This window comes from Mugil cephalus, chromosome 16, assembly GCF_022458985.1.
Source record: "Mugil cephalus isolate CIBA_MC_2020 chromosome 16, CIBA_Mcephalus_1.1, whole genome shotgun sequence".
In the NCBI taxonomy this organism is placed as follows: Eukaryota; Metazoa; Chordata; class Actinopteri; order Mugiliformes; family Mugilidae; genus Mugil; species Mugil cephalus.
The window spans coordinates 14,566,619-14,584,076 of NC_061785.1; the positions used below are offsets into that span (position 1 = coordinate 14,566,619).

The window sequence follows — 17,458 nt, forward strand, 5'->3', positions numbered from 1 at the left end:
GTCAAGCTCCATCCTATGGCTGCTACCATCATTGCTATGGATGAGTGGGGGGGTACGGTCCAGGTGGGTGGTACATGTCAACCTAACAACCACATGAATACCAGGTCCAAAAGTTTCCCAGCAGAACATTAGATCATCACAAGATGGTCAATGTTATTTCCATTTTTGGTCATAATGTTGTGGCGGATCAGTGTCTTGCTGGTGATTCAAGAAAGTTGTTAACCCGATGGAGATGTCTGCTCGAAGAGACCCATTCCAAATCCTCTCTTCCCTCCACTTCCTTTATCATCGTGCTCCCCTCCTCGGAGCATCTCCAGTCCCTAATATCATGTTGGACACAAATAGAACTATAAATCTTTGATGGGGCAACAGCTGCTAGTAATAATAGCAGCACTTCACTTTTGTGTTGCAATGTTGAGTCAAGTGGCCGGACATGTTTCTCATGGAGCTCTCCCTGAGAGAGGTCATCGAAGAAACTCGCCATCTGCACTTTGCTCGAGAAAAACTCCTTTATATAAAGACGGATGAGTGGCTGCCGGATCAGACTCATCATTTCCGAGTGCCGCGGCAACCTCTGCAGCATTTGGCTGACAAGGATGTGCGCAACCGGCCATCATCTGCATGAGCGAGGCCCGAAAATAAACACTTGAAATCATCTCCTTGGAAGCTGATGAATCTGAAAGGACAATCTACTTGCGGCAAATATCCACCGTGACATAGTTATTTTGGCGTGCGTTTCAAGAGTCCACAGAAACGTTTCTGTTGCTGCTGTTGCTGCTGCTGCTGCTTCTGGGGGACAAAGGAGAGAAGGAGCTTCTGTTTCACCCCCACTGATTGATTTTCAGGTGTGTGCAACATGGAATATTTCACACATGATTAGTTTTGTCTTCATACAATAAGGATAGGCTGGTGCAGACCGTGGGTTGCAGATAAACAGATGGTGAATAGTGGTGCGCTTGATCATAAAAGATACCAGCATATAAATCATGCGTGTCTCAAAAATAGCAATGTGCCGGACACCGACGCGCACAGGGTGACGCGCTCACCGTTTCTACTCGTCTGTCACTCACGTACTCTCTCTCTCGCTCTTTCTCTCTCTTTCTTTCTTTGTGTGTGTGTGTCTGTCTCACCCTGTCTTTCTCTCTCTCTCGGTGTCTCACCCTCTTTCTCTCCCTCCTCTGTGCAGTCGTGCGTCCTGCATCTCCGTCTGACTCGTCGCGGAACGTCGGGTGCCAAGACCCTTCTCGTTGGAGGCAGCGCACTCTCGAGCGCACGCCGGCTTTCTCTCCGTCTCCTCCTTCCCTCTTCTTTCCAGTTTAAGTTGCCGTTTTCTCAAAGTTTCGGCTAAGAAGTGGAATATTTCTCGGAGTTAATAATAGTAAAAAAGAAAAAAGAAAAAGAAAAAAAGATGACCTGAAAGATGAAGTAGAGTACAACCAGCATCGGCTGTGGTTGAGCCGGCAAAGGTGGGCGGCTGAACGCCCAGCACTGTGCGTAACGCTGGAAAGCAGGTGGATGGAGGAGCTGGCGGGATGCAGCTTTCCAGCAGATCAGCGCCGCTCCGGAGCGGCTGGACTTCACGTTCTCAGCTGAAGGACACCTTCATGGCATTATGGACGTGATACGAGGATGAAGTTTTCTGTTTACGAGTAAGTGGCGGAACTGAGATTTAAAAGCAACAACAAAAAATGCTCCAATTTTATTAGCGCTTTATAATTTTGACTTCATCCTAAGATACCAGCGTGGACTTTGGTTTGCGTGTACGCGACACAACGCGATCGTTACACAGTCAGATCATTTATTTTTTCATTAAAAGTCACATTTGTATCAGTGCCGTCTTGCATTACGCGTACGCGCAAAATCATGACGCAGCGCCTATTTGTTGTTTGGCACACAGGTGAATTTTTAAAAATAAATGCATGTCATCAAACTGCCACTCAAACCGGCAACATGTGATTCATTGCCATATCTGTTTCTGCAATTCTGGCATAAGAGGAGGACAGATGCGCACAGCAAATATAAATGGAACAGGTGCAGCCCGGGGAGTCAAACGGGGGAGATGATGAGGCAGAGTTGCTTGACAAATATGTCAGGGTTATTAACGCGGTTTGTCATTTCTGTTAAGAAGTCGGGAGATCTGATGCGCGCAGCAGCCATGTTATGTCAAAGCGTCCTCGAGGAGAGACTTTAAACCGAGCGGATCCCTATCTGACGCGAGTCTGCGCTTCCACGAGACTGGAAGTCTCCTGTTGTGCTGCACGTTTGTCACATGCGATCTGCGGGCTACAGCCAGGCTGAATCAGGCGTCACCTCATCTGCTCGGACAGTCAGTGGTGAGCTGACATCCATCCTGCAGTTTAGTTTTATGACTTTCAGTTTGCAAGAGTTTTTTTTTTGTTTGTTTGTTTTTTTTTTTTTTGTTTTTTAAATTCCCCCACTCTTTAAACTCAATATTACAACTAATAGGCTTTTCAATTAAACTAATAGACGTTCCCAAATTTTCAGAGCTGTCGTTCATAGCCCAATTATCTGTTCCTGCAAGCAAATCATTTTCCTTTTGTCCTTCTGATCCTCAAAGGCAGCTTGCACCAGCGTTCATTTGAAGCAGCTGATAAGCAGTGTTTGTGTGGATGTCAGATTTGTCTTTTTTAGTTCAGCCTTAAAAAATGTTCATGAAATCCACTTATGAATAACTTCTATTATAATAGAATAGAAATATTCATTACTCATTAAAAACCTGACCTCTTCTTATTTTTCCTTCTTTTTTGCAACGTTAGGCGCAAAGTCCTCCATTCCTTCAACTGCTGTTACGTATAATGGCCACAGGGGTCGCTAAACCAACAAGAATAGACATCTAAAGCGTAAATTTTAAATTTGTACCCGATTTTGAGAATGCATTATAGTCCCCGATATATATGTATAATTAGCTTTTTTCTAAGTATTTACACTTTTACAAAGCACGTTCATTTGGCCTCTACATTTCTCCACAAAATCTAAAGCTACTGTGTTAATTAGCAGACCATAAAGGTAGAGTGAGGCTGGCCAGTTCATGTTTTTTTTTGTTTGTTTTGTGCCAACAAACTGATGCTTACAGCGTGGAAACATGACATTAATTTGGCAGATTTGTCTGACTCAACACTCTTGAGATTGCTAACACTATTTCAGTCTTGAATTACTTGGTATTTCATTGGACTGGCAGATGACATGCAGTCACATCCCTTCCAGCTGGTGGTGTGAGGAGCATTTTTTTCCCTTAGCTTTACACTCTAATTAAGAGAAAACAGCTAAATAGAAAAGAAAGAAAACTACTTTGTTCTCCTGATTTTCTGACCATTTTACGTAAGCTCAAAGCGGAACCATCTAGATGGAACTCACGTGTGTCAGACTCATGCTATCCTGGCAAATTATGAAAGCGTTAGCTGGACTGTTGCCCCTGTTGAGCCAGACCCCGTCACTGCACTGACGAGAGAGGGAGCGATCCTGCTTCCCCGTGTCAGAGCTGTTTGTCCCCAAGATCAATTGAATAAACATTAGTCTTCGGACATTTTGCATGTATGCATAGGTGGGGGAGGCGTGCATACGCGCACACCCACTGCCGAGCTCGGGGTGGCGTTTTTCAGATTTATGGTCAGAGGCGCAAAGCAAGAGAAAGAAGACAAGATAAGACCCGGGATACATCTGTATGTACAAGTGTGAAAAACAGGACGTAGAAGTCGTGATAAGCTTCATGCCAGTGCAATAACACAATAATGAGTAAAAAAAAAAACAAGAAGAAGAAGAAGAAAAAAGTCTGTGCTCACAACGCTGTTAAGTGACTGAAAGTGTCTCGGTGGCTGTTGGCTCTGCAACAAACGCTCAAGCTCTGGTATTTTGGGTTTGCACCACTGCTGCGTTTGTCCCAGATTTCTCTTCCCCCGGTTCCCCGAATGAAGAAAAAAATATCCAAAAAGTTTCTTTAAAAAAAAAAAAAAAAAAAACTACATCACGCAAAATTGGCCATCTCCTCTGAGTCTCTGACCGGCAAACCCTTGCTGTGAGTAAAATAAGGAGTGTTGAGGATAATTGACGAGTGCAGGGACAGAACGTATAGAGGTACTATTTGGTGCATTTGCCTCCGGAATATTTTACATGTTACTCTGGTTGAGAGTGTGAACGCTGTTATGTAATGTAACCTTGCAACTGCTGCCAAGGACTGTTATTATTTGTTAAAGGAAATATCCTGCCATTCAGTCAATCTCACTGTGTTTTCACTCTCTCTCTCTCTCTCTCTCGCCATAGACCTACCTCGCTCTTTTACGGTCTCTCTGCAGCTGGGATGTGATAACTGTAGATCCTCATACGTGAAATTCCCCTGTAATCCCTGTTCCCACAGCCCAAGACCCTTAGAGCTCAAATCCCCAGTACCTTTTATCTATAATGAACCCCCCGCAGTCCCGGATTTCTATCGTTGTGTGGTAAAATTGATGCTATGAAGCATGTGACTCAAACCCATTATCTGTGTACGCCATACTTCTTTATAATTACACCTTTACCCCTTACCCCTCACTGCCTTTAGACACCCAAAAATCTTAGCCAAAAGTGCTGTCAGTCGTCATGGCTTTGGATCAGTGGCCCTTCCTGTCTCCACCCCCCAACATCTCCATCCCCGAGCCCCTGCTGTACGACAGCGACATCCAAGGGAACGAGTCCAACCTGGACCTCAACATTTCCGTGTACAAGGAGCCTCCCCAGGACAAGACCAGTTCCGTTGTCATAACCTTCATCTACTTCGTGGTGTGCGCCGTGGGACTGTGTGGCAACACGCTGGTCATCTACGTCATCTTGCGTTACGCCAAAATGAAGACGGTCACCAACATCTACATCCTGAACCTGGCAGTGGCGGATGTCCTGTGCATGATGAGCCTGCCGTTCATCGCCATGCAGCTGGCTCTGGTGCACTGGCCTTTCGGGGAGACCCTCTGCAGGGTGGTCATGACCGTAGGTACGTGTAGTGTACGAGCGTTTTTTTACTTGGCAAAGAAGTACTTGTGGGTTCCTTGAGAGGGAAACGATCCTGGAAGCACGATTTGTTAAGGGTTGACCTACGGCTGACAGAGACGACGTCCGAGTCACGTTAATAAGATGGAATGATTGAGACCTAGCTTTGGTCTGTCAAATAGAGTGCTACAGTTAAAACATGGCTATCCTACCTTAGCAGAAAGAATGGAAGCAGAGGAAACCTTAGACTGGCTTTTCAAAATAAAGTAGCTAAGATGTTCCATCATGCTTCACGCTTTATCTATCTTCATCAGTAACAGAGGGATTAAGATCGTCTTTGGCGAGGTTTAGTGACTTCCAAGTGTCGTCCACCACAACAACTTGTTTTTACACTCTGATTCAAAGAAATGTTCGACTTTTTAGCTTCAACTTGGATGCGGAAATGCAAAATTGGCATTTTTGACAAGGGTATGATCCTTTAACGTGCCTCCATCTTACTCAAATCATTTTCTGTTTAAACCTTTTAAAAATCAGCTGTGATGACTGAATAATATACTTGCACAGAACTTTAGCTCATCCTTTTCCCTTCTCCTCTGCTCTCCTCACCCCTTGCCAGACTCCCTCAATCAGTTCACCAGCATCTTCTCTCTGATGGTGATGAGCATCGATCGATACCTGGCGGTGGTCCATCCCATTAGGTCCACAAAATGGCGGAAGCCCCGCTTTGCCAAATTAATTAACCTCACAGTGTGGGGCGTGTCGCTGTTAGTCATCCTGCCAACTCTGATCTTCAGCGGCCTGGACAAGATGCCGGTGTGTGGGATTGTATGGCCGGAGCCGCAAGATGTCTACTACAAGGCCTTCATATTTTACACGTTCTTCGTTGGATTCTTCCTCCCGCTGGCAGTCATATGTATGTGCTACCTGCTAATCATAGTCAAGGTGAGAGCCTGCCGCTGCCACTACCAATTTCCTTTTGCCTTTCTATTGTCCACAAATTCAAGTGTCTGTCACTATCGATAAAACTCCACGTTACTTTATTAAGTATATTGGCCACTAAAGTCATACTTATCCTTCTCATCCCTTCCACCACTGCTTTCAGTTACTGACATCAGACAGAAGGTACAAAGTTCCACTGGTCCAGAAAAACACCTACAAAAAAATCCTTCATTCCATCTGCAGTAACCATCCTGAACACCCTAAAATAGACACTGCACCTGTTAACAGTTAACACTGTCCCCATGTACCAGTCTTGTTGAATGTGTCCTGATGGTAATCGTGTAATTGTTCTTTGTGAGCCCTGTCATCTAGCCATAAAGCCATAACAATCTGTCGTATTTCATCGTTTTGCTAAAGCTAAAAGAGTGTCTGAATGGATTAATGTTTATTTAAATGTAGGTTGAGAAAATCATAAAAGTTTCATCAAATACGTACAGAAATTGAGATGGTCCTTTGAGATGACAGGAAATCTTGTGTAACAGTAAAATAATTGGGATTTATAATTATATTAAGTGGATTTAAAAGGGCAGAAACATGATTTATTCATTGCTCATTGCATTGCTTACATGTTTATATCCTATCTTTGTATTAATGATTGAGTGAAGGTGAGCATAACCTCACTAAAGTTGTTTGTCTGGTCCTTTGGTGTAACCTCCGACAAAAAGAAAATGAGCCTATATCCCAACATGTAAGTCCTTAAGTACTTTTATATTTGTGAGTTTTTAAGTCACTGACAGTCATCTCCTTTGCCAGGTGAAGTCCTCGGGCATGCGCGTGGGTTCCACCAAGCGCAAGCGTTCGGAGCGCAAGGTGACGCGGATGGTGTCCATCGTGGTGGCGGTGTTCGTCCTCTGCTGGCTGCCGTTCTACCTTTTCAACGTCACCTCGGTCACCAGCATCATCCACCCCACCTCCGCCATGAAGAGCACGTTCGACTTCGTGGTGGTGCTCGGCTACGCCAACAGCTGCGCCAACCCCATCCTGTACGCCTTCCTGTCGGACAACTTCAAGAAGAGCTTTCAGAACGTCCTGTGCCTGAAAAAGGTGGCGGGCCTGGACGAGATCGAGCGCAGTGACAGCCGGGCGGACCGGAGCAGGATGGTTAATGAGGCCGTGATCATCAACGCCAACCTGGAGACTCACAACGCCGCTCTCCTCAACGGCGAGCTGCAGACCAGCATATGAGAGTAAATGAGCCGCGGTAGCGTTTGGGGAGGCGAGGGAGACTGAGCAGCTTGCAGACTGATGGGCTGCCAGTGCACTGCTCGTGACCCCTGCTCAAAGAAGCGGGGGAATATGATGTAATAGTTGCTCTTGGACATTGACACATGAGCAAAGTCCACATGAAAAAAATAAACAATTTCTTAAGGGGCCTCAGAGGTCGGGGGAAATACACTGACTCCAGCTCAGAGCTCTCGATAATTGGGTTGATGAGGCAAACCGAGCTAGTCAACTGTGGGCAAAATTCGCTATTTTGATTGAAATGATTTTCAGCACCATAGGGACACTTAGTGTTGAAATCAAACATTGATAAAAGTGCTAGTTGCACATGCCAGCCTGAGGCTTCTTTTGAGCGACTTATCCCGAACCAAAACAGCAGCTATGGACCAGATGAAGAAATACTGGGGTTAGTTTACATGTGGTAGACAGACGTCCGAGTGGATTGAGCGCCATCCTTGCTTTTCTTCTTCTATTTTTCTTTTTTTATTATTTCCAATGGCATTGATTTCTCTGTATGTGGAAATATTTCTAAAGAAGTCGGCCAGTTGGAAAACAGCCTTCGGTGTCCGCGGACACAACTCACAGTTGAATGGGTTCACGCTCATGTTTTATTCATGTCATACGATTAGTCTGGTCTTATATGATCAACAGGGAAACGAAATGGCAAACCCCTCATATTTGCCGATAAACAAAGGGAGCTCTCTCCCCTCTCGATGCAGGCAGTCTCCACGGGAGAAGCCGCATTGATCCGGAAACTCTTGAATTTAACATCCTGGATTATTGATTTAGTCGACGGACGGGAAAATCATCTCTCCAGACGCCATGACCTTGCTCATTCAAGACAGTCAGACTTTGTATATAGGAAACGGCTTTCTGTCAGCTTCGTGGGAAAGAACGGCAGATGGACGACTGCGCTCGAATCAAAATGAATTTTCAAGAAAAACGCTGCTGGAGCATTCCGTGTTGTTGAGATATGCATTGAGTTTCCGGACACCCATCATATGTACTTTACACTAACATCCTGATCTTTACAATAGTCGCAACTCATGCTGTTATAAAGAGCTTCTATCTGCTTGTGAAGTGCTCGGGAATGTATAAGTTACTCAATTGGTGTTGAAATGCGATCTTCGGATTCACATTCGGTTCAGCCAGCGTGTGCTCGCCAAGACGCCCGAATTTCACAGACGGCAGGAAAAGGTGTCCTGTAGTCTAACGGGGAGGGCGGGAGGGGGAACGGAGATGCAGAGGGTAGGACGTTAAAATAAGAAGGGCTGTGTGTTGCATCCACTGAGAAGCTTTAAAGATTGAAGTGGGCTGCATGAATACAAGTGACAGGAAGAGAGTAAAGCTTTGCTGTGTGCATGTCTGCGAGCGATAAAGAGAAACACAGAGAGGGAGCGATAACTTGAAACAGTTACATAATTACTTTACAATCTCTTCTTTTCACTTGAAGGAGGTAATTTTTGGAAGTAGCTAACACTCGGGAAACGGTGGTTTAGAACCGCTGATTGTGTTTCCTAAGATAAAACTTTACCCATATGTAGATGGATCAAACGTGTAGTTTATGTGCTGTCTTTCTGGCTGGCCTACCGCAGCCTGTCGCAAAAATTAAAGCTTAAATGTGTAGTCCAGCAATTTTGTTTTGTGATTCCATCGCGTTGAAGGACCTAAGAGAAAAAAAACGTTCTTAAAAGAAATGTTCAAATGGAAGCGGCGGTAGCATCAGTTCCAAAACATCAGTTCCTGCATTTCCCAAAATGCAGCTGGGAAGCATCTTTCTCCAGAACCTTCTCGTTTTAGAAAATATCTTTCAGATTCCTCGCCTTTAGTCTTTAACACACGCCAACAGCTTCTCATAAGTGACGGTACTTCATGGATAGCGATATTAATAAGAAGGCAGCTATATTCAAGAGTGCACACAATTCTGTTATGTCCTTTTACTCTGTATATACAATATTTTGATATGTTTTTGAGGGAAAGGTATGCTAGTAGGGTGGTCAAGGTTACTGGCAGGGCCAGTCTGTGGGTTCGCTTCATGCTACATTCATTGGCTCCTTTAGATGAATGTAATAGTTTTTGTGCTCCCTTAACTTTCCATCTGTCATAATTTCACTGTCATTACTTCCTCGTGTGATACACACCAATCTGTCTCACCTGATTCTGGAATCGTTTATTACCAGATGTTCAGATGTCTCTCTTTAATTAACAACCATAGTTTCTAAATTCGACTACACTACAGTTTGCATGTTCAGTCATCACGTTTAGCTGAATGCTATGTAAGCAGCACACACGGCTAAAACATCACGGAATCATGATCAACTCTGTTACATAGTAACAGCATGCAGATGCTTTAAAAGCATCTGCATGCTTTTAAAGGTGTAGACGTACCCCAATTTTAATTATACAACATAGTTGACGTTAAAAAAAAGGGGACTTTATCAAATAGAATTGACTGCTCTCAAATTAACACCTCCCACTTTCAGTCGGGGACTGCTAGCATGCTACCATATTTAAAAAAAACATAGACTGTATGAAAAATGGACCCCATGACAGCTACTCAAATGTGACTTTGGCCAAAGTAAAACGCTAAAGCACTTGTCAAAAAAATTACTTTCGAGGATGGTTTCTGTGACATTAGGAAGTTAATGTAATGCTGATGGTCAAACATCATCTTTTCTGAGAAGTTTGGTTTTAGTGACATATTTAAGTGACATATTTAAGGCTATAAAAGCAAGATGCGACACCATGATGATTGACAGTTCCCATTGGCATCGCTCTGCAAAGCGCGGAGTCGGAGGAAAAAAATAATAAATGCAGTGCATAATCCAAAGTTTCATTGTAACTTGCGATGGTGGAGCACTGCGCAGTATTAATCAAACGCATACGACATACCTCATCACAAGACGGCGCCGCCCATAACCCAAGAATTCTAGCATCAGTTTGACCAATGAGAAAAAAACAGAAACGTGACCTCCATTTTTTCTTCAGTTTATGTGCTAAAATAAGATGACGAATAAACAGATCTGTTAGACAAAGTGGCCAAGTTAGCATGCTAACGTTAATGTTGCAAATGTTTACTGATGAACACAAAAGGTCTAAACTATTCAAGCATTATTAGTATTATGTAATTAACTGTAGTGATTCCACTGAGCTACGGCTGCGAGTACAAAAGAAACAAAAGACCTTGCGAGGACAGTTTGATTTCGCCAACCTTATCACTCCATTAATGCCGGCCGAATGAACCCACGTCCACAGCAGACATCCACTTCCGTTCCTGCTTCTATAGGTTCTTTGTGCACAGCGACTTCTCACAAGTACAGAAATCCCCGACTGGGCCACACCTGGTTGCCGGGGGGTTTTGTAACACAGCTGCACAGCCTCTATAGTGGTAATAAGTAATAACCATATGTTGCAGCTTCAGACTGACTTGTCCCAGTGTGTCTGCCACGCCAGCAGCCATCAGTCAGTGGTGTCAGAAGAGATGGGGCGACAGATGGGCGTGTCCCAGTTGGTAGTGGGCAACATGCCCAGTAATTTGTTATGACATTCTCTCTGTGGCGTCACTGCTGCAGGTACCACTTCTAACCTGACCTTCAGTCGCAGGTCAAATCACAACGTGCACACGCACACTTACAGGCGTGTCCACTTGTACTCAGACTACGATTCCACGCGGTTTCAGCCTTTGTTTCTCACAATGTGTCACAAAGACGAAAGTGTACCGTGGTGTGAGTAATGCGTTACAGGATGAGGGTGGCCAATTGCGCATCAAGGGAGTCATAGTGACCCCCCTGACTGTGCATGTACATACAAAAAAACACGAATCATGATGCAACATCTCCTTGTATATTTCTCATTTTTCTGCTCTCGCGATTGTCACAGTGAGAACCTCATTTCGGATTCTCGCTCATTGCAACTGAGGTGTGCAGAGCGCTTGAATCCAGCAGAGTAGGAACCATTCTCTCATCACCCACGGTTAATTACTTTGGCTCTCTCTGCGCCTTTCTCTTTTTTCCCTCTCCCGCCTTCGTTTCCCGCGCACAGCTGGTGAAGAGTAATGTGAGCCGACGCGCGCTTTACACCCACCCGAACTGAGCCGAAACGTACTGAACCACACTGGGGGGAAACGCACCATTCTCGTCGCTGCTGCCGCTGCCTATTTGGACGCGCTTAATGGACTTAATGGACCGTCCTGATGCTTAATACGTTTTGATGAAGACGGTTTCGTGCCACAGTCACCTGCAGATGTAGCGTCAGGCGCTGAGTCGGTGCCTGCAGTTGTCACTTTCCTCCTCAATTTTGTGATATCAAGGCCTGAATCTTGTCAAATTGGGTCGTAAAAAAACGGGATTATCAAATTGGGATGCACTTTGGCTGGGCGCGGTGCGGTGCCAAATGTGAAGAGGGCGTTTGCGCCCCGTCTGGTTTCCGCCACTGTATAGTGTACAGATGAGAGGCAGGAGCAGAGGCAAATGTGAAACCTCTGCTTTACTGCTCTCAGTTTCTTTTTTCTTTTTTGTTTTTCTCTCCTCGAGAAACATGAGTTCATTTGCGAAGGGCTATGACGTGCACTCCTGAGGATGCAACGTTAAATCTAAACTCGTATATGTATTTGTGGTATCCTCTGCTTGTTCTTGCATGGGGACATTGGTATATCCCACCTTCTGTGTAATCTCACCGGGACCAGGAGTTACACAACTTAGTGGGTGCCACCTTTTTTTTTTTTTTTAACTATTATTATTATTTGCAGAATGCACTCTCAGAAAGGAAAGGTACAGAGTTGTATTGCGGCTGAGACAATAAGAATTAACTTTGGTACAACTTTGTAGCTTCTTAAGTTATAATCAGCAGCATCTGTATGAAGTTCACATTATAATTCCAACTAATCGTAGGCGAGCTGGTCATAACTGCTTGTTTCTGACAGTGTACAGCTGTGGACGTGTACTTTCCTGTGAAGTTTTATCTATGTGCCTTGAAACTTAATATTAAACCATGTGACGACATAAGTGTACAGCATTACACCATTGTAACCTGTTTTCATTTTGTTCCCCCCCAAAAGCCAAGCAACCAAAGGCCTTTGTACTCTACGGACATGTTGGTTACCAAAACATAGACAGACCCTCTGCTGTACATCCCTTTTACTATTCCCCCCAGCTTACCTAGCTTATGTTTGTGCGATATAATGTCAAGAGCAGATGTTTATTTGTGACTCTTTATTGTTGCATTCTGTAGATTATAACGTGGGCAATGATTGTAACGGACGCGCAGACGTCCTCGTCTCTGCAATTAAAAATGCAGGCCATGGTCTAACTTTGTCTAATTGGTCTGATTTTGTGTGTCGGTGAATAATTGTGTGCAGAGTTGCCTGTGTGTGTTCTAAGTTCACATCTTCAAAATTTCTTGGAACTGCAACTTGAGGGGGGCCCGTCCACTGGGCATATCCTCCAGGAATACATTCCTTGGAAGAACACCAAATTTTCCCTTGATCCTTGCACACATCACACAGAATATATTATGTTAGAGGGTACCCGGTGAGGGGTTGCTGGTGTTCCTCGAGTGGGTCGAAAGTCAATACCAAACACAGAAGCGGACCAGTCTCATCATTTATTCTGTCACAACCGGGCTCAAGGTTGGGCAACCAGAAGGAGAACTTCACCAAAGGAGAATTAAAGTATAATACAACCCACAAGAAGAAAAAAAAATGGAGAACAGATACTAAGAGTCAGACCGGGGCAAGCTGCTCCTCTGTTACATCGGCGGGAACTAGTCAATGAATCCTGCTCGGAGTCTTGCACTAAACTTACTTTGGGAAGCACAGAATTTAGACAAAGAATAATGGCTTAAAGATCAAGTGCCAAAAACCGCAGTTCCGAGAATGGCCACTTGAGGCAGGTTCCAAAAGTCACTTTAAAATGACTTTTAAACAGAAATTTACAGCATGGTACAAAAACTAATTCGTTTTCTAGTGCTAATTATTGCAGACATTTGCGTTACTGAACACAACGTGTAATAAAAACTGTGAAAACTCCGTTCATAGTAGTGCGAATCTAAGGGGAACTGGTCGAAAGTGCTACCAGGGTTGCCATCTTAGCTTAGCATGAACTACCTAGCATGCTGATATGTTCGACTAAGATGGTGAAATTTTAACAGTACTATAATAAAAAGGTTAATGGACAATTATGTCCCATAAGAGGTGAGACAGGTTACCAAAGACAGAGGAAACTATTAAAAAATAATAATAATCCCAACACACTCACAGCTCTGTTAACTGTGGTTGTATACTCTTGTTTTAAGAGACGTTTGGTCTTTAATTCTATCAGTGTAGTTGTTGCAGGTATGCGTCATAATGATATTTGGGTCGTTTAGCTTCGTTGGCTACTCTCATTAATTTCTTGTCCCACTAAGAGACAAAAACCTGTAATAACTGGAGTAAATTTTGTTTTAATGGAGGGATTTTATGAGACAGCAGCACTTCTCCTTAACCAGAGCAACTAGAGTTACAGAGAGGGTACAGGATTCAGCAAATAATTTGTAGCCGTCGCTGACAATGAGTTTTTCCTGACACGTCATCACATAAAACCCGCGTTCTCCTCGGTTTTAATGTGGATTTATTGAGGCATCAGCTGACCCGCGGAAGTACGCGAGGCCTCAATCGAACGCTTTTCACACACGGCTGAGCCCAGCTCCAAAAGCATTCCCTCATATCGCTTCTCATTTTCTCTCCCGCCCCGAGTCGCCTCCATATGACTCACGACTGGGAACGCTGTGCCAATCTGGGCTGCTGAGGACTCGGCTCCACCGTGAAAACAAGCACTCTGTGACGAAAGTCGCGCTCGGGGGTGTTTTGCTGCGCCGGTGGCGCCAGGTGAGGGGATGAGACGGGGATTAAATGCATAAAGTAGTGGGGGAATTTTCATATCCAACTGTAGGTGGCTAAATGTGAAGGTTTAGGAGGCTGGGGTTTAAATGTCAGCGAACGCAGCCTATGCTCTTCCGCATTTATTATTGCCGGTCAGCGCTGTGCTAAAGCTTCGGCGGGGTATGATCAATCCTCCATACGTATGACCTTTTCTAGGACCAGGCGGAAAAAATTGAGAATCAAGTTACCTCTAAAAAAAAAATAATAAAATCTTTTGAAAAGTTCTGTTGCATAATATGAACTCAGTAGGGCCAAGTGAAGGCAAGTAAGTCAAATCAGGGTCGAACAGCTCCTATGATAAATTATTGTATATATCGTATATAAAGTATTGAAAAAGTTCCCCAGGCTAAATAAATCTTTAAAGCAACATCCTTCCAAGACAAGGAGTGTGACTATCACACTTTTTCAGTGCAACTGTAGCGCTTTTCTAGAAAGGTCTGTGTGCACCCAAAACGATGTCCTCAGTCAGCCAAACCTAACACCACCACAACAGTGTGACAGGGCCACAGTGGGTGTTCGTCGTGCAGCGTTTCATCTTTACAGGATCTGAAGAGTTCGCATGCTTCTCGCTTCTGTCCGTTCCCCGTCCAGTTTGCTACAACAACGGCCACTCCGGGTGGGAAATTTTCAAATTTTCAAAATAAAAATACTTTAGATCAAAAGGCAAATATTTGAAAAGGTCCATGTTAAAAGCATTTTTATTTGCAAAGCTGCTTGTGCAATTATGATTCCCGAAATTTTGTTTCCCAAAATTGCGCAAGAAGTGGCGAGCGCCAAGGTGGGAGTCAAATGTACACACTTACGCAAATTTTTACTCTAATAACTGAAGCGGCATGAAGTAATAACCGACATATTATCAGGGTTAGCCTGTTAACAGTGCAGTGTTTTTTTAGCAGTGTATAAACATTAACTTTCGACAAACAACTCTAACAACAGCGCTGTCTCCTTTGTTTTTTTCAGCTGGAGCTAAATAAAATAAAACTTTTGGACATTTTTGGTTTATAATATTTTACTTTACTTCACTTAATTTTTACTTATATACCAAGCACTCTATAAATTCTGTCCAAGTCGAGGTGTAATGTGCGGTTTTCCGCATTAATTTGTAACACAAGAGCTGTGATTGGTCTAATTGTCTAATCAACCAAATATTTTGTGACCCCCCCACTGCAGTACCTCCACATACCCCCTAGGGGTCACTGACCCGATGTTGAAGACTGATTGTTTTGGATCAATAAAGATGGAACACATTGAGCAAAGGTGAACTGAAGGTGTTTGGACATACAAACATTTGGACGACTTGTCTTTGGCGAAATTTTGGCGAAAGTTGCAGTCGTCACCGTTAAAAGTGGAAAGATTAGACCGACTGGCAAAGAAGATGCACTGCTGACTAGCATTTGGGTGGCGTTGCGCACAAGCATAAATGGCTCGCACCGACACAGGCTACGTGCATAGGTTGCGCCGTCTGTGTCCCGCAGAGATATCAACCGCTCCATCTAAGCGCCGTTTGATGCTTGCAGACCACGTACAATAACAGGTTCAATGCACATCGCAGCCCGCTGCAATATAAACTTCACCCCGAGAGCGATGAGGGTAAACAAAAACTGATGAAACTGTGCCCTCAATAATCAAAACAACGGAACAATGAGCCAAAACCCCCTGTAAAACTGAGCAGAATGTCAGAGCTGGGTAACAAATTTCAGTTGCTTCATCTCCACAAGCAAACACTTTAATATAATAGTAGTTGAGTAAATAAAATATTCACTATAGCAGCTTTAATAACATAATATTTAATGGATAAGGTTTTCGAGTCCTAATCAGAGCAATTTATCTACTGATATAAAAGCACCACAGGCAGAGATGTAGAACCGCAGTGCCGTACAGAGGCCACGCTTGTTACAATATACAGTAGTAGGAAGAACAAACGGATGCATCTGGACCATCTGCTCCACGTCACAGCAGTTGGTTCATTTCAGTGGAACAACATTGATCGGCCAAGCCAGACCCAGCGCATCACATGCCCTTCCCTTTCATGACTTCCACCTACGACGGAAACCGAGCATAGCGTCTGGGTTTTCCGCTATCTATGAACTCCAGAATGAGTGAAAGCAGAGGTTCTGTCAGCAGCGCCGCGCTGACACTGAAGAAAAGAAAAAGGGCAGCTGTGACAGCTGTCGTGGGTCGGAAACACTGCTCAGCGGACTGGTGGAGACTTCGGGGTCACTGCACAGCATGTGGGCTTTTATATCTGTTATATGTTCACACGCTTATCAGTGCTATACACTATCTCACAGCAGTGTTTTTTTCTTTTCAGCGTTTCACCGTGGTATGTACACTCTGATGTGAGATTACATCCGATGTTCAGCAGAATGTACCTATGAGATACTGTGAGTGTAATGAAAAGTAATACAAATCTATGAGAGATGAGGCTGTAAGTCTTGTTTTCATACACTGCAGCATGTCTCCATCTGCTGGTCCTACTGATGTTCTGTTGGTGCAGTGAAGGTAAAGGATTCCAGTTTGACTGTGTTCAGGTTACTGAAGATGTTTCGTCTGTCAGTTTTCATCGGTGTTTGAAAAAGGTGAATGTAAAAATCTGATTTACTTGGAAAGCCCGTCAAGTGGCTTCTTCCCCAGGATTACACAAGACAGTACAGTACAGTTAAACGTCTACACCTGGATCATTTTTTTTATTCTCATATAAGTGACCACTGTAACATTTTTGCTTTGTAGCACAGCTAACAAAGTCACTTCGAGTCACTTCACTTTTGTTTTAGCTTTAGTTTTGTTTTCAAAGTCTCCAACTTTGGAAGAAAACATTCTTCTCTTTAGTGGCTACATTTAAAACTGTATCTTGTTTGATATCTTATTTAATAAAGTGTATCTAAATGTGTTGATCTGTATGCTGTTTGGCCACAAGAAACAATGATAACAAAAAAAATGACTAAAAATAAAACTGACAGATTCTCATCTTTTAGTTTAGTTTTTTTTTTTTTAATTTAAGGCGAGACACAATAGGTAAAAACACAGTTTTTTTTAACCGCTGATCAATTTTGAGATTTTTTTTGCTTTTTTCCTATATTAACAAGTGGTCTTAAAACTAGTTTATAAAAAAAAAAAAAAAAAAACGGTCAAAATCTACATGTCAGTACGTGTTGCGCCTCTAATTTGCTCCGAAATTTGCTGAAAGTCAGCTTTCTAAACCAGCTCGTAGCCCCGTGAGCCTCGTCTCTACCCGGCATGTGAGGTACCGTTGTGAAGCTCTTTTTCTCCTGCAGAAGTCTGTCGGGCCCAAATATAGTCACATCCTTTGTATTGGCAAACAATTGTGAAAGCAGAGAGGCTGAT

The 17,458-nt window shown here is 43.6% G+C and overlaps 1 protein-coding gene across 4 annotated transcripts; it reads left to right on the top strand.

The window, feature by feature from the left end:
* Nucleotides 1-562: 562 nt before the first annotated feature.
* Nucleotides 563-12,504, top strand: sstr2a (somatostatin receptor 2a). 4 transcript variants are annotated; one of them, XM_047609849.1, is made up of 5 exons: nucleotides 563-845; nucleotides 1,187-1,649; nucleotides 4,279-4,981; nucleotides 5,594-5,919; nucleotides 6,730-12,504. In XM_047609849.1, the coding sequence occupies exons 3-5, from the start codon at nucleotides 4,594-4,596 to the stop codon at nucleotides 7,159-7,161; spliced, it is 1,146 nt and encodes a 381-aa protein (XP_047465805.1). In that variant the 5' UTR covers nucleotides 563-845; nucleotides 1,187-1,649; nucleotides 4,279-4,593; the 3' UTR covers nucleotides 7,162-12,504. The 4 variants fall into 4 exon arrangements, with proteins under 4 accessions (XP_047465805.1, XP_047465806.1, XP_047465807.1 ...); XM_047609850.1 differs by lacking the exon at nucleotides 563-845 and adding an exon at nucleotides 2,126-2,333 and having other exon boundaries at nucleotides 959-1,649; XM_047609851.1 differs by lacking the exon at nucleotides 563-845 and adding an exon at nucleotides 2,129-2,333 and having other exon boundaries at nucleotides 959-1,649.
* The last annotated feature ends 4,954 nt before the right edge of the window (nucleotides 12,505-17,458 follow it).

Bases quoted from the DNA above. Each gene is read 5' to 3' on its own strand.
- sstr2a (XM_047609849.1), top strand. From the start codon at position 4,594: ATGGCTTTGGATCAGTGGCCCTTCCTGTCTCCACCCCCCAACATCTCC. The intron at 4,982-5,593 runs GTACGTGTAGTG...ACCCCTTGCCAG, and splicing joins CAGGGTGGTCATGACCGTAG to ACTCCCTCAATCAGTTCACC. The intron at 5,920-6,729 runs GTGAGAGCCTGC...CTCCTTTGCCAG, and splicing joins ACCTGCTAATCATAGTCAAG to GTGAAGTCCTCGGGCATGCG.